The sequence below is a fragment of the Rhinopithecus roxellana genome, chromosome 3 (genome assembly GCF_007565055.1).
Source record: "Rhinopithecus roxellana isolate Shanxi Qingling chromosome 3, ASM756505v1, whole genome shotgun sequence".
Lineage (NCBI taxonomy): Eukaryota > Metazoa > Chordata > Mammalia > Primates > Cercopithecidae > Rhinopithecus > Rhinopithecus roxellana.
In genome coordinates, this window is record NC_044551.1 from 146630000 (window position 1) to 146653882 (window position 23883).

General features: G+C 37.6%; 1 protein-coding gene across 1 annotated transcript in view; it reads left to right on the forward strand.

The window, feature by feature from the left end:
• Positions 1-23883, forward strand: part of HOMER1 (homer scaffold protein 1) — a 137533-nt gene that overhangs the window by 35587 nt on the left and 78063 nt on the right. Inside the window, 1 exon segment of the mRNA XM_010364098.2 lies at positions 21336-21492. Coding sequence (XP_010362400.1) covers positions 21336-21492 — 157 coding nt within the window.

The window sequence follows — 23883 nt, forward strand, 5'->3', positions numbered from 1 at the left end:
AATAACTTATTGTACCAATGCAGACATTTTTAGAATTTTGTTATTCAGTCTGTGGCATACCTTTAGGTGTGCCTTCATCATCTTCTATCTACTGACATTTCTTACCAAGGAAGGAGAAAATAAAACCAGGATAAAGATTGATGTAAAAAAAAAAAATCTTCTGAAGCATGCTTACAACTCCTGGCTAAACTTAGGTTTAGAATTTATCATGGACCTGTTTTCTATCTCCTCTTAGTTTTTATTGCAATTTAAAGGTGGTTGTACTGAAGCATCCATGTCATTGTCTTCTCAGATTTCAGGTATTGGCTCTCAAAAACTGTTAGACATTTCGGAAATTTCCCTAGACTTTTGTCGAAACATGAACATTTTAAAATGACAATGATTAGTATATTGATTACTCTTTAAATGTTGGATAATCCGAGAACCTCCCTGTTCAATTTGAACAGATTGCTTTTTAGCAGAATGCTGCTGCCTTTGAAGTTTGTGATCTAAAAAAATCCATATCCAGTGGCCTCATATCCAGCCAACAGAAGGGAGAGTGGCGGAGATAGAACTTGTGAATGAGAAAAGCTCAGCCCATGCTGGCCAAATTACCATGGAAAGAAAAATATCTCTTCCTCTTATAGGAAGTAAATGGTAAATCTGAACAATGAGCTTAAAGACACTTAAATTTAAAAGGTATGATTACTTTTACCCAGTAAAAGTAAGTTGTCCAATAAATAGTTTCTGGATTATAACTAATTCTTAACGTCAGCTTGGAAGAAGTCCTAGAAATACGAAAAATTACAGGTAAGGCTAGACTGCTGTGATGTTATGATATATATTGTTTTTTGTCCACAGTTCCTGGCTCATAACTTTCATAGCCTTTGTTACAGACTCTATAATGTTATAATGTTGGGGTGCTTTAGCCTCAGAAGCAGGTCTCAGGAAACAATTTCTCTCCGACCTGTTTCTTGTCCTATTTTTACTTACCCAAGGCAGGATTCTGATCTGATTGTGAGTCAGAAGATCCTCATTTCAGAGAAGGTCGTGCCCCATACTCTAGAGAAGGAGTGTGCACAGAAAGTCCAGAAAAATCTGAAGAGATAGGCCTCGTTGGGTTTTTTCAGTTTATTAGCATTAAATTATACCCTTTTTGTCTAATCACATTTTGACGTGGTTGTTGATGCTTCATTCATGGCTATCCAGTGAAGTCTCCATAAAAGGCCTAAGAGAACAGGGTTTGGGGAGCTTCTGGATAGCTAAATGTGTATGAAGGTTCCTGGAGGGCGGCATGCCTGGAGAGAGCCTGGAAGCTTCACACCCTTTCCCCCATACTTTGCCCTATACGTTTCTTCATCTGTATTCTTTTATATCCTTTATAATAAACCAGTAAACTGAAGTGTTTTCCTGAGTTCTATGAGCTATTCCAGCAAATTATTTGAACTCAAAGAGAGGGTTGTAGAATCCCAACTTAAAGCCAGTTGGTCAGAATTTCTGGAGACCCAGACTGGCAACGGGTGTCTAAAGAGAAGGCAGTTTTGAGGGACTGAGCTCTCAGCCTGTGCAGTCTGACACTATACTACCTCCAGGTAGATAGTGTCGAAATTAAATTAGAGGACACCCAGTTGGTGTCCACTGCAAAAGTGATTGCTTGTTGGTTGGTGGGGAGAAATCCCCCACATTTAGTCACAGAAGTCTTCTGTTTATGTTAATTGTTGTGGTGTGAGGGAAAAAATAAACATGGCTTGAGTTCATGTTTTTTCCACTCAGAACTGTTTTCTTAGAACCCTTTCATTTTCATTATTTCAATTGGAAGAGATGTGGAAAGGAGAAGAGATGAGCAATGCCATCAATGCAGATGGTAGATTCCTGAGCAATGTTGACTGGATTCTTATTTATATAGTATTTGGGGGCTTTGTGCTATTACTATTGTCAGGTATAATATTTCAGTAACAACGGTGAGAGAACTGTGAAGATCCTGTTACTAGCATCCAGAGTAAGTGACAAGTTATTGATATATCTTATTACTTGTCTCTTTACTGAATTTTATTGACAGAGTGGGATAGTACAAGCAACATAATTATGATTACCGTTAAGCACTTTTCAGGGTACCCGAGTGTTTTCATGAGGTGTATATATGTGCACTGATAGCACTTACCTTTTATCTGTATTTTGAAGACAGTTTGTGCTGTAGTACTTGATTGGAATTATAGTGTGGTTTGGAAGGCTCTGAAAACTTATTTTCAGTCATTACAATTACCCTAGTTCTTAAGTCTTCTTTCTGAACGGGAAAATAATCTGTATTTTGATAGAATGATCCCACTTCTATAACAGATTACAAAAAATAATAATAGTGTTAGCCTGTTGAGGCTTTGAGACTAGAAGTTGGTTATTCATTCCAAAGCATCTCGTATTTGCTTTAGACATTGGCTAGATTTTATCACATGTGGTATTCTGAGAAGGGTGACAGAATATTTTGATAAAGTATGAAGTTCAAAAATACCTTCTACTTTTCCCCTGCTGTTCTTGTCACCTGAATTTGTTTCTTTCAGGCAAAAAAAAAAAAAAAAAAATCTAAGAATTTAATTTTTTCAGCATTTATTGAACACCTCGCATGGGTCAGGCATGAGTTTGGTGGCAGCGATGAACTGTCAGGTTTACATGATAAAATAATTATTCTCCCATTCAGTGACTCAGTATAAGATAAAGATACGGGCTCTAGAGCCAGACAGTATGCCAGCTCTATAATGTGTCAGCTTGAGCAGTTACATACTGTCTGTATGCTTCAGGTTCCTCATCTTCAAAAGAGGGATAGTAATAACAACTTCATAAAGGCTGAGAGTTCAGTAACACAGGCACAGTGCTTAGAACAGTGTCTGACCACATGTTAAGCTCTTTAAAATGTTAATTATGGCCAAAGAATGTACCACATACCCATTTTATAGGTTTAGGCCTATGTCTTCAAATTTAGGAGTAGCATATTTAAATTTCTGAGTTTGAATTGTGCAGCCTGTGGCTTCCCTCCTTTGGGACAAATGATGGAAGTTGTTGTTGAGTAATTTTAATTTGTGTGCTCAATTTATGAAAGGAAAATTGCTGAGACATCACATAATTCCGACTGTAGAAGGTGAGAAACTGTCATCAGCTTTTTTTCCTGTCACTATTACTTTTTTGACTCCATCAATAATGTTTAAGCTATTCAGTTTTCATTATGTTAGATCTGTAACCATTCAGTTTCTGCAGAGAATTTTTAATATTTTGTAAAATCAGGAACAAGGTAAAACAGGATAGTTGAAAACACATTGTTGAAAAGAAAAAGATGAATAGATGTAGTGGGAACCTGAGATGAGATCATCATGAGAGTAGAAAACAACCTGACTGAGTTTCTTGGCAAATGAGTGAGGAGTGTATTGAGTTGTAGTCTTGTTTGGGTGTAACAGCAAACAGATGATTTTTTTGCCTAGCACTGTCATTAAGATACTGAGTGATTTGATGATCCAATGGGAGTTTCTTTTATCAGTCTGTTAAACAATTCAAGGGAGAACTTTAAATCTTAATTCAGTGAAGGCATCTTTTACGGAATTGAGATAATCAGAAATTTGCTGCCTCACTATATTACTAATACAGGGAGAAAGAATTTAGTCTTAGAAAGTTTAGAAAGACCAGGAGCAGTGGCTCATGCCTGTAATCTCATCTCTTTGGGAGGCCAAGGTAGGATGATCGCTTGAAGCTAGGAGTTCTAGATCAACCTGGGCAACAAAGTGAGATCCCGTCTCTATAAAAATTTTTTTAAAAAATTGGTTGGGCATGATGGTGCACATCTTTAGTCCCAGCTACTTGGGAGGCTGACTGGAGAGGATCACTTAGCCTAGGAGTTTGGGGCTGCAGTGAGCTATAAGCTATGAGCATGCTACTGCACTTCAGCCCGGGAGACAGACTGACAGCCTATTTTTTTCTTTTTTAAAAAAGAAAATTTAGAATAGTTAACAAGCTCCAAAAACAAATACTTTTGCTATTTCTGCCAAAGTACCTACAAAACAGAAAAGAGTAAGTACATTTAGGATATACTGGTGATAGGATGGTGTCAAATTTTTTTAATGTTATGTTGTAACTTAGAAATTTACATAAACTTTGCATTTTTCACTGTAGTCTAGCCATACCTAGTATTGGAATAAAGTTTTTAAAATTGTTGTCATGATGTTAAATTGTTGCAGGGTGATGTGCTGTGCTCATGCTGCTGTTTGTAGTACCTTTGTAATTATTATTACCACTTCTGTCTCTTAAGAAATAAGACTACTTCTTTTCAAATGTCTCAAAAGAGCACTCGATTGAGATTCTAGAACTCTTTCATATAATGAGAGGCTGTTTTTGATTAAGAAAGATTTAAGAGTAGGTATTACCACTTTGTCCAGACTCCAGGGCGTGAATTTTAAAAGAACTGAAAATAACTGGTTCTTAAATGGTTGGATGAGGCAACTGAAATTGGAGTTCTAATATTAATATAATCCATTTGAATATTGTGGAATGTCTGCCAAATACAAAGTCTTTAGTATAAGGGTGTCCAGTCTTTAGACTTCGCTGGGCCATATTGGAAGAGGAAGAATTGTCTTGGGCCACACATAAAATACACTAACACTAACGATAACTGAGGAACTTAAAAAAAAAAATCACAGAAAGGTCTGATAATGTTTAAGGAAGTTTACAAATTTGTATTGGGCCACATTCAAAGCTGTTTGAGCTTCATGTGGTCCACAGGCCTGAGTTGGGCAAGCTTTCTTTAGTAGAACTGATACTTTTTCTGTTTATCATTTGGTTCAGCTATTCTTTATCTGTACTTGTTTAGTTAAACCATCATCTTTTATGCTGTGGTAGCTGGAGAACGAGTTAGGAATTTTTATCCAGCTTTAGATGATTGGCTTCCTTAAAGTTCATATTTATGGGATTCTTCAGGGCAAGCTTGCTGGTTCACAGTTAAAACTATATTGGTAGTTAAAGCTTACTTGTGTAGGATAACTTGTGTGGGATAACTGCACTACAGAGAGAATTCTGAACAGACATAGTTGATGGCAAAACTTGGATCAGTTGGAAATTTGTGGCTGATTTCTTTTGTAAGAAACATTCTCCAGATAAGAGTATCCCCAAATCTGTTTGATGAATCAGATGAATTTGCTAGATGAATCCAATATCACTGGGGCTATAATTTTATTTTAATTAAAAACACTTTTTTAGAGACAGCGTCTCACTCTGTTGCCCAGCCTGGAGTATAGTGGCACAAACATTGCTCACTATAACCTCAAACTTTTGGGCTCAAGCAATCCTCCTGCCTCAGTCTCCTGAGTAGCTGGGACATAGGCATGCACCATCATGTCTGGCCAACTTTTTTTTTTTTTTTTTTTTTAGTAGAGTCTCACTTAGTGGTCCAGGTTGGTCTTAACTCCTGGGCTCAAGTGATTAAACTTCTGGGATCAAGTGATTCTCCTACCTCAGCCTCCCATTCCTGGGAATACAAGCATGAGCCACTACACCCAGTCTGGGGCTGTAATATTTTCAATTGGCATTTACTTTGTTAAAAAATTTAAAGCATGTCATATTCAGTAAAGTGCGCAAATCTGCAGCTCTATGGATGTATTTATTTAAGACAATATTCTACTAGCTGTGTATTTAAAAGCAAGCAAATACATTGGATTAAAAAATTATTTGCTTAGAAAAACCATTTTTCTTAAAAATATAGAAAATTCACATAGAAAATTGAGATAAGAAAAAATAAGTCACTTGTAATTCCACCATCAAGAACTCTAAACATTTTGGTGTATAAGCATTCATTCATTTATTATTACTTTCTGAATATATAATATGTGCCAGAAATTTGAGATGCTGAGGATACAGCAATGATTAGAACAGTCAAAATCCTTGCCTTTGAGGAGATTATACTTTACTTGGGGGAAAGGGACAATATATAAGATAGTATATTGTGTGTCAGATGGTGATAAGTACCATGGGGGAAAATAAAAGAAATAAAGGGAAGAGGGAGTCCTGGAAGGGACTGTAATTTTTACATGGAATGACCAAGAATGGCTCTACTGAGAAGGTAACATTAGAGCCAAGACCTGGAGGAGAGGAAGAAACATACTGGGCAGACCTGAGGGAAAAGAGCACTTCAGGCAAAGGCCTTGACAGGGGCAGTGCCTGGCATGTTTGAGAAACATCAGGAAGGCCACTGTGACTGGAACAAAAGAGGGCAAAGGACAAATGAAGGTGGGCAGGGAGGAGGGGATTGTGTCCTCTAGTTGCTCTCCCTCCTGGCTACACATGCGTATCACCTTAGAGGCTCTTAAAAACAACTGATGCTGAGCTCCTCCCCCAGGCGACTGCTTCGGGGTGTGGAAGCTGATTTCTAATGTGTAGCCAGGGTTGAGAAACACTGGCACAAGGCCTTTAGGCCATTTTTTTTCTTTTCTTTTCTTTCTTTTTTTTTTTTTTTGAGATGGAGTTTTACTCTTGTTCCCCAGTCTGGCGTGCAAGTGGTGTGATCTCACTGCAAACTCTGCCTCCCAGGTTCAAGCAATTCTCCTGCCTCAGCTTCCTGAGTAGCTGGGATTACAGGCATATGCCACCATGCCCGGCTAATTTTTTGCATTTTTAGTAGAGATGGGGTTTCACCATGTTGGTCAGGCTGGTCTTGAACTCCTGACCTCAGGTGATCCGCCTGCCTCAGCCTCCCAGAGTGCTGGGATAGCATACGCATGAGCCACTGCTCCCGGCCTCCTTTAGGCCATTTTAAGGGCTTTGTATTTTACTGTGAGTGAGATGGGAAGCCATTGGAGAGTTGTGAGGAATGATCTACCTGACTTATGTTTTATTATTTTAAAATTATATATTATTGAATGTTCCAGACATACAGAAAAGGACTCATCATCCGACCCACTTTAATAGCCATTTGCATTTTCTCATGCTTGCTTTATCCTGCCTCCCCACCCCACTTTTTTTTTCCTAGAGTATTTCAATGCTAGATTGAGTTTTTAGAAGGATCACTCTGGTGTCTGTGTTGAGAGGAGGAGAGGCAGAGCAAGGGCTGAAGTAAGTGTATCCTCTGTGTATTTTTTTCTAAGGCTTTATAGATATGTTTTCATACAGTATCCACTTATTTATAAACTATCTTCTTTATTATATTGCACATTTTATGTCACTGGATATGCTACAACTTTGTTTTCTCATGGCTGTATAGTGGCTTTTGATATGCATTGCCAAGGTGTTTTTCAGAAAGACTTTACTAATTTATACTCCCACCAGCTGCTTTGGAAAGTGTCAGGTTTCCTTAAGCTCTCACTAACATTGAATTTAGTCATTAAAAATGTTTTCTATTTTGACAGGTAAAAAAAGATAACTCATGGTTTTCATTTTAGTTATTTGATGTCCAGTGGTTTAATTCCATTTTCATCTGCGTTAAAAACTAGGCTTTTATCATTTGCTAGCTGTGCGACTTTAAGTCACTCAGGAGCACTGTTTTCATACTATAAGATGGGTGTTGTGTATCTGCTTTACAGAATTTTCATGAATGTTCAATAGAAGCATTTCGTATGCCCAGGTCTTCAAACCTTTGATCATGTTCTGCAGGGCGGGGGGGAAATGCATCTTACATTGTGACAAGTATATATAAATATGTGGCTGAAAGTTTCTTGGAACAAGATATATGTCCTCAACAAGTATGATGCACTTCTGATATTTTGCATTTTCATTCACTTTTAAAAATACCCCTTTTGACCATTAAATTGATCATGATTCCCTGGATTGTGACCTGGGGTTTGAAAAACACTGTAGTAAGCTTGTCTTGTTAAGGTGCCCATTTATCTATAGGATTCCCTCTCTCAGGTAGCTCAGAAGTCAGTCTCCATCTACCTCTAATATAATTCACTTTCAGGAAAGTTAAGTAGGGAAAAGGCCTCCCACTTAGATTATTGTATTCCTGTATCATATTTTTGGTCAGTGAAAAATGTTAATTGCTTTTCACAGTCAGAAAATGTATTTGGGTTTATGTGATACCATGATGACTGGGTTGTATTAACACTACTTTTATGAAATAGAGCTAATGCATCCAAGCACAAACACCACATCACTACAGGGATTATATTAGCAAAACCCAAAATTGAGACATTAGCTGACAAAAATTGCAAGTAATGTGGGGTGAGGTAGCTTGTGTCCAGTGTCCCAGTGGGAGGCTGGGGTGAGAGGATCCCTTGAGCCCAGGAGTTCAAGTTAGGCCTGGGCAACATAACCCCATCTCTTAAAAATAATAATTTAAAAAAGCAAAGTATAAGTCACATTTAATTATATTTAATATAGCCCCTTTTCAACAGAGAAAAATAATATGAAACCTGGATAATCTCGGGAAATTGAGACTGTATGACTACCATACATAAAATAACAGATGCTATTCATTGGTAGACTTATAGCTAGATGACTTGAGGACCATGCAGAAAAGACTTAGCTGTAATTAGTACCTGTGACTAGACAAAACTTGATCAGATGAAAGAGTCACTTCCAAGTCTGAGGGATGTTGGAAAGAAAATTGCATAGAGAAAGAGAGTGGGAATTTACTGTTTGAAAAACACTCAGGAGTTTAACTTATTTGGCAATAGAACTGTGTTATTTTTGACCTCTAGTTTAACATTAAATATGTTTTGTGTAAATTGTTTTTTGATGCTGAGCCAGGAAAACATTTTAAGCAACTCTAAGTTAAAAGTTTGACTAACATGTATTTACTTACTCCTCCATTACTTCCACAGCTCACCCTTTCGCGATGGAATAATTTAGAGGAGTATCAGAAACACTTTGGTATGGAAAAATAAAAACTAAATTTTATACCAAAGGACCATAATTTACCTTTATGTGGTTCGAATTGGATATATGAGATGTGGTTTGAGTGCTGAATTTTAGACTCTGGCTTTTTCACTATTGGAGCTAAAATAAGGTTTTAAACAAGCTCAGAAATGAGTATAGCAATTTGTTGGGCTCAGATGGCCCAGAAATACATGAATAGCTGCTTAAGCTCACTAGTGGTCAGGGATATGCAAATTGAAACTACAGTGAAATACCATTTCATGTCCAAAATTGGCACAAATTAAAGATGTTGCGTGGACATTACCAAATGTTAGGAGAGTGTAGTGTAAAACTAATGAGTGTAAATTGGTACAGGTGCTGTGACTTGTGCTAATACCCTATGACTAGGAATTCTGCTTTTAGTGTATCTCTTGTGTGTGTGCACAAGAAAACATACAGGAACATTGTAATGCTAGTTTGTAACAGTGCAAAAATGAGAACTACCTATATGTCTGTTGGTAAGGAACTAGCTACAGAAAATATTGTCTAGTCCAACATTCTCCACAAGAAATATGATGTGAACAACATGTTATTTGAAATTTAGTTTTAAGGTTCTAAAAAGGAAGTCAAAACTAATTTTTATATATTTTGACACAGTTTATACAAAATGCTATCTTTTTTAAAGTGATTAATGTAAAAATTATATTACATTTAAAAAAATACTAAGTCTTTGAAATCCATTATGTATTTTGCATTTAGAGCACATCTCAATTTGAATGTTAAATGTTTATTGGAAATACTTGATCTGAATTTAAATTTCTATTGGAAAAAGTAGATTCACATACCCAGGTTGTTCCAGGTACTAATTACAGCTAAGTCTTTTCTGCATGGTCCTCAAGTCATTCAGTGTCTGAAAATACTTAAAAGCCTTTCAGACACTGAATTGAGTATCAGATAAAGTTTAAATGAACTCACTTTCTCAGTTACACCAGCTGAATTTCAAATGCTTAGTGGTCAGGTGGCTAGTGGCCACCATATTGGATAGTGTAATTCTAATCATAGCATGTATTGTTATGTGGCAGTTAAATGACCTACGCTGGGCATGGTGGCTTACACCTTTAATCCCAGCATTTTAGGAGGCCGAAAAATGGGAGGATTGCATGAGCCCAGGAGTTTGAGACCAGCATGAGTAACATAGTGAAACCCCATCTCTACAAACTAAAAAAAGCTGGATGTGGTGGTGCACGTGCATCTGCAGTCCCAGCGACTCTGGAGGCTAAGGCAGGCGGATCGCTTGAGCCTGAGAGGTCACGGGTAAAGTGAACTGTGATCGCACCACTGCACTCCAGCCTGGGCAATGGGGCAAAACCCTATCTCAAAAAGAAAACACCGGCCTGTGTTATATAAAGTAAAATGTGGCAGATTATTCAAATTTTGCTTTGTCAATAAGAATTCCTAGAGAAGTGCTGTGACGTTTTATTGTTTGTTTTGAGCAATTTTAAATATTCACAATAATACAGGGAATACTATACACATAACCACTTTTCAAATTTCACAAATGTTAACATTTTGGTCAAGTATCTCCAGATCTTTCTATTCAATCCTGAGTTTACTTATTAGAATATTTATTTGTTTAGATATTATATGGACTGAGTATCCACTCATTTAGTTTGTAGTAAGTATAAAAGAAAAGTGTACCTAAGAGTATTATGATTGTTTGTTGAAGGTGATATTAGCACTTAAATGGCCTTTATAACAACATTTCATTAGTTTTTTTTTTTTTTTTTAGATGGAGTTTCACTCTTGTTGCCCAGGTTGGAATGCAATGGAATGCTCAGTTCACTGCAACTTCAGCCTTCCAGGTTCAAGCCATTCTCCTGCCTCATTCTCCCGAGTAGCTGGGATTACAGGCCCCTGCCACGACACCCAGCTGATTTTTTTATTTTTAGTAGAGACATGGTTTCACCATGTTGGTCAGGCTGGTCTTGACTTCAAGTGATCCACCTGCCTCGGCCTCCCAAAGTGCATACAGGTCTGAGCCTCTGCGCCCAGCCTAATTCATTCGTTGTTAAAGTTTTTAAGGCTGGGTGCAGTGGCTTACGTCTGTAATTCCAGCACGTTGGGAGGCCGAGGCAGGCAGATCACAAGATCAAGAGATCGAGACCATCCTGGCCAACATGGTGAAACCCCATCTTTACTAAAAATACAAAAATTAGCTGAGCATGGTAGTGAGTGCCTGTCATCCTACCTACTTGGGAGGCTGAGGCAGGAGAATCGCTTGAACCCGGGGGGTGGAGGTTGCAATGAGCCGAGATCGTGCCAGTGCACTCCAGCCTGGGGGACAGAGCAAGACTCCGTCTCAAAAATAAAGTTTTTTTTTTTTTTTTTTTTTTGAGACGGAGTCTTTCTCTGTCGCCCAGGCTGGAGTGCAGTGGCATGATCTCGGCTCACTGCAAGCTCCGCTTCCCGGGTTCACGCCATTCTCCTGCCTCAGCCTCCTGAGTAGCTGGGACTACAGGCGCCCGCCACCGCGCCCGGCTAATTTTTTGTATTTTTAGTAGAGATGGGGTTTCACCATGGTCTCGATCTCCTGACCTTGTGATCCGCCCACCTCGGCCTCCCAAAGTGCTGGGATTACAGGCGTGAGCCACCACGCCCGGCCATAAATAAAGTTTTTAAGAACTGGATGTCTATTGGGAAATTGCTTAGATTTTTAATAAAACACCGGGAGTTTAATCTATTTGGCAGTAGGTTAAATAGTACTACCTATATTAACAAGAATTAAACTCTAGTTATTAACAAGAGGTTACTTTCTTTAGATTTTCCAGGCATATATTGTCAGTTGTCAGAATTTAGCTTGAGTTAGTGGAAATCATATGGGAAGAGGAGAATATTTAAAGTCAAATAAAATGGAATGTACCATATCAATTCTAAATGTAATTTATTTATTATTATTATTATTTTTGAGACAGGATCTCCTCTTTTGGCCAGTGGCCATGATCTCAGCTCACTGCAGCCTTGACTTTCCTGGCTCAGGTGATTTCTCCTGCCTCAGCCTCTCAAGTAGCTGGGACCACAGGTGTACGCCACCATGCCTGGCTAATTTTTTGTAGAGATGGAGTTTCCTCATCTTGCCCAGGCTGGTCTTGAACTCCTAGGCTCAGGCAATCTGCCTGTCTCAGCCTCCCAAAGTGCTGGGATTACAGGTGTGAGCCACCACACCCAGCCTAATAATGTAATTTTAAATGTGGTATATCAAGCATACTTTTTGATGTATTTTTAAACACTGACATTTTACCTGAAATGGATAGGGTTTTTAATGGGTGGCAAGGACAAAGTCACTTGGCAGTTATTTAATGCATAGCAAGCAAGTTTCTTTGAACATTGAAGATGTTGCTTAAATGTACATTGAATGAGGTTGCTTGATTTTTACTCTGAATTTCAGCATATTCCTTAATTTTTTATGGCTACTTATGAAAGTGCCCAAGAGTAAGTACTAAAATCTCTTAGTAACTAATACCATGGTCTATAGATTATAAAAACTACTCTTAAAGTGAGAGATGACATATAAGAAATGTAAACAGTAGCTCACACCTGTAATCCCAGCACTTTGGGAGGCCAAGGCAAGCGGATCATGAGATCAGAAGATCGAGACCATCCTGGCTAACACAGTGAAACCCCGTCTCAACTGATAAATACAAAAAATTAGCCAGGTGTGGTGGCGGGCGCCTGTAGTCCCAGCTACTCGGGAGGCTGAGGCAGGAGAATGGCGTGAACCCAGGAGGCGGAGCTTGCAGTGAGCCGAGTTGGCGCCACTGCACTCCAGCCTGGGCGACAGAGTGAGACTCGGTCTCAAAAAAAAAAAAAAAAGTAAACAGTATTGTTACTCTCTAAGTGTATTTTTATAACTTAATAATCTTAATTTCCAAATGGAAATTTTAGATTTGTTATTTTCTTCAAATATGCCAATTAAGTAATGTCATGAAAATATTTCTGATACTCAACTGTAATGCAAACATTTACTTTTTAAAACCTTTAATTTCAGTGTTCACTTAACAGATTAAAAGATCAAGGAATCCAGATCATACTGTTTTTTTTTTTTTTTTTTTTTTTTTCTTTTTAAAAGATACAGGGTCTTGCTCTGTCACCCATCCTGGAATGCAGTGGTACAATCATAGCTCGCTGCAGCCTCCCACTCCTGGGCTCAAATGATCCTCCTGCCTCAGCCTCTTGAGTGGCTGAGACTATAGGCATGTGCCACCACACCCAGCTAATTTTTAAATTTTTTGTAGAGGCGAGATCTTGCATGAGCTCAAGCAATCCTCCTGCTTTGGCCTCCCAGAGCACTAGGGCTACAGAGTTGAGCCACTGTGCCTGGCCAGATCATACCAAAAACAAACAAACAAACAAAAAAAACCCAAAAATAACTCCTTCCAGAAGTCTTGATACCTCTATTACAGCAGGGTTACCTTACAATTTTGTATTTGCTACAGAGTAACTTCCAGGTTTTAAAAAACATGCACCTGCTCTGTTTTTGGTTCATCACTAGATGGAGTTATTGCAGTATAACTATGTGTTGGGTAGCCATTAGTAGAAAAACCTTTGCGTTCTTCAAAGTTTGTATATGGTTTTTAAAAAAGAACATTGTATGTGTAAGCAATCAGCTTATTACACATATCATGGTATAGGAACATACAGTTGGTAGTATGTTAGATTATGCAGTCATAAATCTCTGAGCAGCATCAAAACAGGTATCTTAATGAGATTTTTCTTAGGGTGGGTTGTATGTATGAGAAAGAGAGGGGGTGGTGAGATTTAAACCAGTTGTCTGATAATCGTGTAGAGTTTCAATTTATATTATTAAGTTGTACAGGATAATTCTTTCTAGGAAATTCCAGTGCTTGAGCTGCTGCATCCGAAGTCATGCTATGCCACTTCATAGTGGCACTGAAACAATTCTCCAGCCATTACCTATCAAGTTAAATGGTAATTAGTGTCCGTCTATTCCTGGACTTGTCCTTGCCATTCTTATTTTGACCTGAACAAGTATTGTTCAGCTTCTCTTGCCACTTCAGTCACCCAAAGGCAAGCTGAGGGTAGAATGTTTTTTGTCTTACTTTCCTGTTCACTTCAAATCAAGGAGGATGTTTTTGTCGGGGATTGGATGTACCTTGAGCACCTGCAGACCTACAGTTAGGCATGTTTAGATTTCTGCTCCTCTCCTACTTTCCCTTATTCCTCTCAGTTGAGTTCCAACCTATTAAAATTGTCATTCTGTGATTCTTTGGCAGTGTTCAAAAATGGCCCCTAAAGCATTATTTTCCATTGTTAATTGTTATCTAAGTGTAATTTCTTCACAGTGCCATTTTAGAAAGATATTTTAATACTTATACAAGGTTAAGAAAAATTAAACAATACTTAAAGGATAAGAAAGAGAAGTAATTGCCCCTGTCTTATCCCTTCCTTCATTGAGCCCCATCCCCAGAGGCAACTACTTTTAAAAATTGTAATTTTTATTTCTTTTAGTGGTTGCTTCTGTAGCTCTAATAAGCTCTTATATTGCTTTTTTTTTTTTTTTAATTAAAAGCTTTGAATTTTAAATCCTTATTGCAGAAAGTCGACTAGTGGTGAACTTTTGCAATTTCCACATTTCCCTTTCCATTTCTTCCTCTTCCCACCCATCTCAATGCAGTTATTCTTATAAATTGCTCTGTTGGTTCTACAATTTTAAATGGGGACCCCAAAATCAAATTGTGTATACTGTGGGGTGGTGTTATGAAGTGAATGAATGACCAGTGTGTAGCTTGTATAGTTCTGAACTACCACCAATCAGTTATTGGGGGGCATGTTATTGCAAAGTTTGTTGTAAGTAAACCTCTTTCCTCAGTTTTCATTTGCATAGTTTTTTAAATGACAACTGTTTGAAACAATTAGCAAACTTATTATCATATAGAAGCCTGGAGATAAGCTGATTTGTTGGTTCAGTGACATCGTCAAGGAACCAGAGTCTTTGTTTTTCCATATGCTATTATTAACAGAGAATGTTGGCTTTGTTCTCAGGTATGCGCCCCTCATAGCACTAAGGATTTCTTTAGGTCCTGATGTCACATGCAAACATACCGTTTCAGAGAATATTCCTTCTTACGTGTGTACTGTCTGTGAGTGTACCTAGAAGTTTCTGGCAAACTTTTCTTGGTTATTTCTTGGAATTGTTTCAGAGGTCCATTCCTAACCCAACTTCTGGCAAGAATGGGATTGCCATGATTATCCTTAGTGAAGCTCACGGTCATATGGAAAAGGGTAGAGTATCTGAGGTTTGTTGGGGAGCAGCAAGGAAGAACAGTTGGTAGATAGTCAGCCAACAGGATTTGCAGCAGAGTCAAATCCTCAGTGAAAAATATTACCAGCCTTATTTCTAATACTTATTAGAATACTTAGAATACTTTCAGGCTACTTTCTTTTGGAAAATTAAAAAGAAAGATAATTGGAAAAATAAAAAGAAAGATAATATTTGAAACAATAACCTTCCTTATAATCTCCTTTGCTATAGTAACCATTTGTACTTACATATCTGAAAAGGACACTTCTAAGGTAGGCATTAAAGGTAGACTAGGAAATATACAATTTCTCTTCCTTTCCTTGAGTTTGATTGTATTTATTGGACTTATGCCTTTGCACTCTCTTGGGATGAAGATTTACTGATTAATCATACAATATTTGTGAAAGTATAGACTTCATTGGTAACTTTAAAACAGCATCATCATTGATTTTTAAAAATCAGAGCTATCCAAGTGATGAATATTAACTGTCTGCTTTTTTTCTAGACCTAGAACTTATGTATCTTTTGGAAAATAGTTTTCTGTTTTGCTCTAGTTTTTTATGATCCTCATTTCTTTCTTATTGCGCAGATGCCTGAGAGCTAAGTGTAGTAATTCTTTATGTCAGCTCTAGGGAGTTTGAGTAAGTCTTGTTTTTAAAATAAAATTCTGATTTTACTACTTTTTTTCTCAGGGTTATCTTAACATTATTCCAGTTTTCCACATCCATAGTAAGTTTTAGCATCCATCACTGTATGTAGTACTTTTACAGAGTAGTAGCTCAAGATGAAGAACTTGAGAATTATTGTTACACCAATTCCTAGAATTATTTTATGAATCAACAGAAAAATACTCCAGTAAGCTTTTCTTATATCAGTAAAGTAGTTTGAATTACTTGTTGTTCTGGTTATTGATGTAAGAAGTTACTGAATAGATGGTGCTCTATGATTAAAGTGTGTGTGTGGGGGGTGGGTTTTGCTTCTCTAAGCTAGTTTAAAGCATTTCAGAACTGTTGTGGTTTTCTGGTTTTTTTTGTTTTTGAGGTGGAGTCTCACTCTGTCGCCCAGGCTAGGGTGCAGGGATGTGATCTTGGCTCTCTGCAACCTTTGCCTCCTGGGTTCAAGTGGTTCTCCTGCCTCAGCCTCCCGAGTAGCTGGGCTTACAGGCACGCTACACCATGCCTGGCTAATTTTTGTATTTTTAGTAGAGATGGGGTTTCACCATGTTGGCCAGTCTGGTCTCGAACTCCTGACCTCAAGTGATGAACCCGCCTCGGCCTCCCAAACTGCTGGGATTACAGGCGTGAGCCACTGCACCCGTAATGGATCTATTTGTCTTTAAAATTGATTTTTAGAGTAATTTTTTAGGAATAATTTTTAGTTTCTTAGAAGAGATACTTTGAGTGTTCTTAACAAGTACCCATTTAAGAAATAATACTGTAGTCATTACTGAACAAGGCTTGAATTTTATATTATAAATATAATTAGTAATATCAGTAAAAAATGGTAAACTATCCATCTCAGTTGGTCTCACAGACCAACTTTCAGTGAAATATTTACCTCAGAATTGTCTTTTGATTTTGATTCTCATATTATAGCCATAAATATAAATCGTAGGAGATGTAAGTATATTACATGAAAGAGTTCTGAGGTCAAATAATTTGCCAGATGCTGGATTATTGGTGTTAGAGTGGCTTCTTTACTGCAGAACTTCTCAGAAGCTTTAACATACTAATGTACATTATAAATGTTTTAGAATATAACGTAGTATTTGCGAAACTTATTTAAACATGGAACATTCATTTCTCAGACTGTTGTTCAATATAAATATACTTTGGGAAATGCTGGTATTTGATCCAGTTAGTGTTTGTGTGAATTGTTGAAAAGAAAGTAGTGTCTAACCTTTATTTATGAGTGCTATACAGTTTATGAAAAGATATTAGCTTTTATACCTGGACACTTGGAACAATCAGTTTCAAATGTATTACAGGTCTTTTTAAGAGATTAAGAGCTAGATTTTTAAGATAGCTTTTTAAGATTTCAGGTATATGTAAATCTCTTAAAGATTTTAGATATAGCTTCTCTACTGCTTCTTCTACAGCTTTTTTCTAAATGAAATTTATGGACATGCTTAGTGTTGAAACATACCCATCATAAAATCTGGTGTTTCCCCAAACTCTGCATGCCAGCCTGGTTTTCTCTGAGCTCCAAACTAGTGTTTTTAAGTTCCTGACCCAAGAGTTCTACATCCAAACCCTGTAGGCATCTGAACTCCTTCAAAACTGACCTCATCTTCCCCTTCCACTTCCCCAGTCTTAGACTTTACTTTCTGTGTCCCATCCTTGCTAGTGGCACTGTCTTCTTTTCAGTAACCCAAACTAGAAACTCAGGAGACTCAGATTCCTTCTTTGTCTTATACATCAGGATTTCTCAACCTTGGCACAATTGAAAATTCTTTGTTGCGGAAAGTTGTCTTGTGCATTGTAGATGTTTAACAGCATCCCTGGATGCTACCCACTGGATGCCGACAGTAGTTTCTCTCATTATGACAGCCAAAAATGTGTCCAGACATTGTGAAATGTCCCGAGGAATAAATCACCCCAGTTTGAGAACCACCCTATATCCAGTCTATTACTTACCTACTGATACTACTTCCTAAATTTACCTTTAATCCCTTATCACATCTTCATCCTATTCTCTAAACTCCCAACCTCTTTATTTGTTAATATTTGCAATCCTTTAGTAAGTTTCTGACTAGTCTCCCTGTGTCCAGTGTTTCTCTCCAATCCACCTTCTTTCTATTGTGGCCAAGTTTTGTGCATGTATATGACAAGATCTGGCTCTGTCACACAAATTGGAGTGCAGTGTCATGATCTTGGCTCTCTGCAACCTCTGCCTCCCACCCCAGCCTCCCAAGTAGCTGGGACTACAGGTGTGCACCACTACACCAGACTAATTTTGGTTTTGTCATGTTGCCTAAGCTGGTCTCGAACTTGTGAGCTCAAGTGATCTGCCCAGCTTGGCCTCCCAAAGTGCTGGGATTACAGGCATGAGCCACCGCACGTGGCCCAGATTTATCTTTCTAAAATGCAAAGCTGAAGCTAAGCTAGGTGGCTTACTCCTGTAATCCTAGCAACTCGGGAGGCTGAGGTGAGAAGATTGCTTGTGGCCAAGAGTTCAAGACCAGCCTGGGCAATATAGTGAGAACCCATCTGCTCAAAATAATAATAATAATAATAACTATTTCCTGCTTATAATATCTCAATAGCTTTCAATAGACACCCTCATGAACTGTCTTCTCTCTTTTTTCATTCTCTATTTTTTCATTCTAGCCTCATTCTTCAAAGGTACTCATACTTACCTGTACTAAGGTTCTTGCTGCACAGTGTACTTAGCCCTCCTCTCACTGTGCAACAGTGTGTTTCAAACTCTGTTTAGGCATCTGTTTTCTATCATAGCTGTCAGTTACTTATTTTTAGAGAATCTATCATAGTGAAGAGGATTTTGCTTTTAACGTATCCATCTTTTCTCACCAAATTGAATTTTTCAAGGGCAGGGACCATCTGGATCCTACATCTTGGCATATAATAGATATTCAATAAAAGTTTGAATCATTTATTGGTATGCCCTGTCAGATGCAGTAACATCCTCATTACTTCCAGGAATTCTGTTCCCTGTATCTGTAGTGAAAATTATTTCCCTAGTCTTCATCATGTAGACTTTGAAGCGCAGGCTTTTGACCACAGAAATCTTAAAAACTGTAATTTTCTTTAAAAAACCAGCTATTCAGAAGAGAATTGAAGAAAGCTATGTACTTAGTTGATATTCAAATGTCATTTGCTTATAGTTGATATTCAAATGTCATTTGCTAGTTTAAATATTTTTATTCTGAAGGGAAATTGTGTGGATTAATTAAATGTATGACTCAATATGATGTAGAAAGTCTTTACCATACTAAAAACATTGCATTTCCATTGAGTAAGGATTTGTTGATTGGTTGTAGAAAGCTTGCAAAAGCAATATTATTGTCTTAATAACTAATTTACTGTTTTAGAAAATATGTTTATTAGAACACATTACTATAATCACCAACTTGTGTTATTTAGGTGAGTTTAAGAAATTTAACCCCTATCAAATGAAAACAACAAAAAAATCAAGTAATCGAGTTAGTAAAGAATAATGTCCTACCTCCCTTCCTTATGTGCCTTAATAGAGTTGTGTATAATCATATATTATACACAATAATATCTCTGACTTGTAAGTAACCACTCTCAGCCTGATCAACAGTGCTTTTACCTCAGACTTTAATTAGAAGGTGAAAAAAGAAAAATAGGGGTTACAGGGCTTTTGGAAGATAACCCAAGCTTATAGCACCAGCCTCACTGAAAGTCAGTGGTTGAGGATGGGGAAAGAGGGAATGAATAGGGCCTATTCCCAATTCAGAGTTCATTATCCTGGTACAGTGCTTTGCCAGATTGTTAATAATTATTAAATGAATCCATATATAATGGCAGTTAAACAAGAAGTAATGGCTCCACTTCATATTTTAGAGAGTGGCACAAAATATATCACTTTCTTTTAAGAGAGATTCTTTAATAAGAAAAGTTGTATAGGAGGTTTCCAGAAGTAAAACTAGGAAAGAGCCAGATTACCTACAGGGAAGGTACCTCCCTTTCACACAACTCTCTAAGGGTTGAAATGGATATAGGGAGTCATCCAACCTCTTATTAACCTTAAGAGCCATTTTGCCGTGGACTCATATTTGCCTTGCCTGTTTTTCTAATTTTTCTCCTCTCCATATTTACCCTTCCTTTCTTCAAATTTATAATTTTAAAATTAATTTACTTAATATTAAATATTACCAATTAAAATTTTCTTTATGACCTTGAACTGCTTTAGAAAGGAAATACGTGTAATGAAATGAAAGAGATGAGTTTTATTTGGGCTCTTAAAAAAAAAAAAGCTTGATAAATGCTGCTTCCAAGATAATTTTTACTCAGAACTTGGAAATTTCTGAATTATGGTGCTTCCATATATATAGATCATCTCATGCTTGTTCATACTGTAAAGAATTCTGTAATGATATTTTAAGTAAGTATTTTTTATTAGTTTTTGTTCTTTGTAATTTTAAAAATCTCTGTATCTTTAGTGCCCTGCTTGATCTAAGTGAGAGATATTTGTGGTTTCAGCAACTTTGTTTTCCATAGACTTTTAAGTATAGTAGAGATTATAGTGAATGTATGTTTTCCCAGTAAGTTCTTTACCTATTCCCAGGTTATTCTGGGCTTTAGATGGGTAAAATATGTTTACATGGGTTTCAAATGTGGTTTTAAGTGGATAAAAATATTAACCTTGTAAGGGTCAAACATAAGATACTTGTATTTTAGCAGAGCATAGTTTATTCTCATTATTCACGTCTTCCATGAAGGTGCCAGCAACACTAAGTTAGCAAATACTGTACTGAACCATTGCTCTTAGGGAAAAATACTGTGTCATGTTCCCACAAGCCTCTGCTCACGACATTTTCGTCAACTAATCAGTACATAACCATGTTTTATATGTGTTTCTATTTAAAGACATCTTGCTTAATATATATTATTAATGCATTAACATTGAACTGATGGCCAACAGCACTGTAACTCATGCCTCAGTGAAACTTATCTAACACACATATTTTCTCCACATCACAGCCTTCTTGCACCTAGGAACAGCTAGCATCTGGGAACACTTCAGCATGATGCTTATGGGACATTTTAAACAAAAGCACCAACAAAGTGTGAAATGTGAAAAACATGGTGCTAAATAGACCACAAAAAGGACACTTGTATATGTAGTATGAGAGCTGAAACAAGAAGGCAATGTCACTTTGTTTAGCTTTAGATGGAAATGTGCCATGTCAGGTGACGCATGGTTTTGCACTGCCCTTTGTGTATCTGTGAAAGACTAAGAATGTGCCACAGTATTGATTTGGGGGTTACAGATAAATTTTAGTGGCTAGGTGAATTCACATGTACAGAATCTTCAAATAATGAGGATTGACTATAATTGTTTTTAGAAACCTTATGACTGAATACTTAGAATATGCAAATTTGAAAGTTTCTCTTTCAGGTATGTGGAAATTGTTGATTAAGCAGAATCATCCTTGCAGTTTTCATGTTCTCTTGTCTAGTAAAATAAAAATGGCTGCTTTCAGTTCATCATTTTCTTTTCTGCCCTGCAGGGAACAACCTATCTTCAGCACTCGAGCTCATGTCTTCCAGATTGACCCAAACACAAAGAAGAACTGGGTACCCACCAGCAAGCATGCAGTTACTGTGTCTTATTTCTATGACAGCACAAGAAATGTGTATAGGATAATCAGTTTAGATGGCTCAAAGGTAAGCTACGTTTACTTTGAATGATTTGGCTGTTTTTGCTTTTTTCAATATGGCGTTTTAGTTTTATTCAGAGGATTTTATCTTCATTAATATAAAATGTTTCTTTTTGAGTTCTTAAAACTTTTAAGAAACAAAACTGAATTATTAAGGTAGCAACATGTTTTGTCCACTAAATTACTTTGATTAACCACTTTATTATATTACATGCCAAAATATTCTACAAATTTGAGGTCATTCTGTTTATTTAATATTCATTGCATATCTGTTATGTGTCAGGCATTATGCCAGGTACTAGCAGTATAGTGGTGCACAGAATAGACATGGTCTAGAATTCTAGGAGCTCTAATTCTTTTCAAATATACTGCTATAGACTAGTAGCAGATCAAAGTCCCTATATCTTAGGAAGTTTGTCAGTGTCAATACTAAAGCTGACATTTCTTCTCTGAAGAGAAAGTATAAGGACAAATCCTATTTTATTTTTAGGAGAGGCAGATGATGTAACAGAAGCAAGGACTGCCTGGGTTCAGGTCTCAACTCCACCATCTACTGAGTGTTTTGTCTTTGGGCAGATTACTTCTCTGAGCCTCACTGTGCTCAACTCAGTATTGGTAGTTGTAAGGATTAAATGAGTTAATATCTGCAAAGCACTTAAATCAGTGCTTAGTGGATAGTGTGCCCTTCAGAAGGGTTGGCGGGGAGTTCCCTTTTTCTTTTTGAGACAGAGTCTTGCTCTGTCGCCCAGCGTGGAGTACAGTGGTGCCATCTCAGCTCCCTGCAACCTCTGCCTCCCAGGTTCAAGCGATTTTCCTGCCTCAGCCTCCCCAGTAGCTGGGATTACAGGTGTGCACCACCATGGCAAGATAATTTTTGTATTTTTAGTAGAGACAGGGTTTCACCATGTTGGCCAGGCTGGTCTTGAACTCCTGACCTGGTGATCTGCCTGCCTCAGCCTCCCAAAGTGCTGGGATTACAGGCGTGAGCCACTGCACCTGGACGGGGGATCCTTTTATCATCAATGAACTTCATAGAACTTACTTAGAGAAAGAAATTCCAAAGAAAAATCAGATTCTAAGATTCTAGATTTAAAGTTTGTAGAAAGATGAGGTCTTCAGTTTCTTAAAGCCATGAGGCCTTTCCACTTCCAGGAATTTTTGCAATTAAATGAAGGGGTTAAGTGCACACACTGTAGAGCCAGACTGTCTGGTTTGAATTTTTGTTTCTACCATCTGCTTGCCCTCTGTATTAGTCCATTCTCACACTTCTATGAAGAAATACCTGAGACTGGATAATTTATAAAGGAAAGAGGTTTAATTGACTCACAGTTCCACATGGCTGGGGAGGCCTCAGGAAATTTGCAATCGTGGCAGAAGGTACGTCTTCACAGGGCGGCAGGAGAGAGAATGAGAGCAAGCAGGGGAAATGCCAGATGCTTATAAAACCATCAGCTCTGGTGAGACTCACTATCACAAGAACAGCATGGGGGAAACTGCCCCCCCATGATTCAATTACCTCCACCTGGTTCCACCCTTGACACATGGGGGTTACAATTCAAGGTGAGATTTGGGTGGGGACACAGAGCCAAACCATATCACCATCTGATCTTGAGCAAAGTATTTAGCTTCTGCATGCAGGGCTGGGCACTGAGGTTTGTGCCTGTAATTCTAGCACTTTGGGAGGCTGAGGCAAGAGGATCACTTGAGACCAGGAGTTTGAGGCCAGCCTGGGTAACACAGTGAGATTCCCATCTCTACAAAAAAAAAAATTGAAAAAAAATTAGCCAGCTGTATTGGTGCATGCCTGTAGTCCTAGCTACTCAGGATATTGTGACTGGAGGACCCCTTGAACTAAGGAGGTCAAAGCTGTAGTGAGCTATGATTGCATCCAGAGTGAGACCTGTCTCTTAATGGGGTGGGGGGGGGTTGGGGGGGCACAAAAAAACACAACTTCTGTATGCCTCAGTTTTTTTGTCTATAAAAAGGAGTGAATAAAAATACGTACGTCATTACACCATAGCATTGTTGTGAAGAGTAAATAAATTTAGGCAAAAACACAGTGTGTATAGTAATCACAATACAAACACTCACTGCTATTGTTATTAATGCTAGTATCAGGCGATTATTGCCTAGTGTTATGTAGGGAATAAAAGATAATTTAATTTAATGCTAAACTTTTTGTCTGATTTTTCTGTGTACTCATTCCTTATCTCCTTAACTAGGTTAACTAGATTATAAGACCCCAAGGGCTGTTTGCACTTTGTGTCTTGTATATAAGTAACATGTATTTACTTGAATAATTGATTTTTTCATTTTTGCTTAGAGGATTTAAAAGACTTGAGAAATAGAAATAGTTCATTTTTGTGAAGCTTTTTTTAGTGAAGAATTTAGTGAAGAA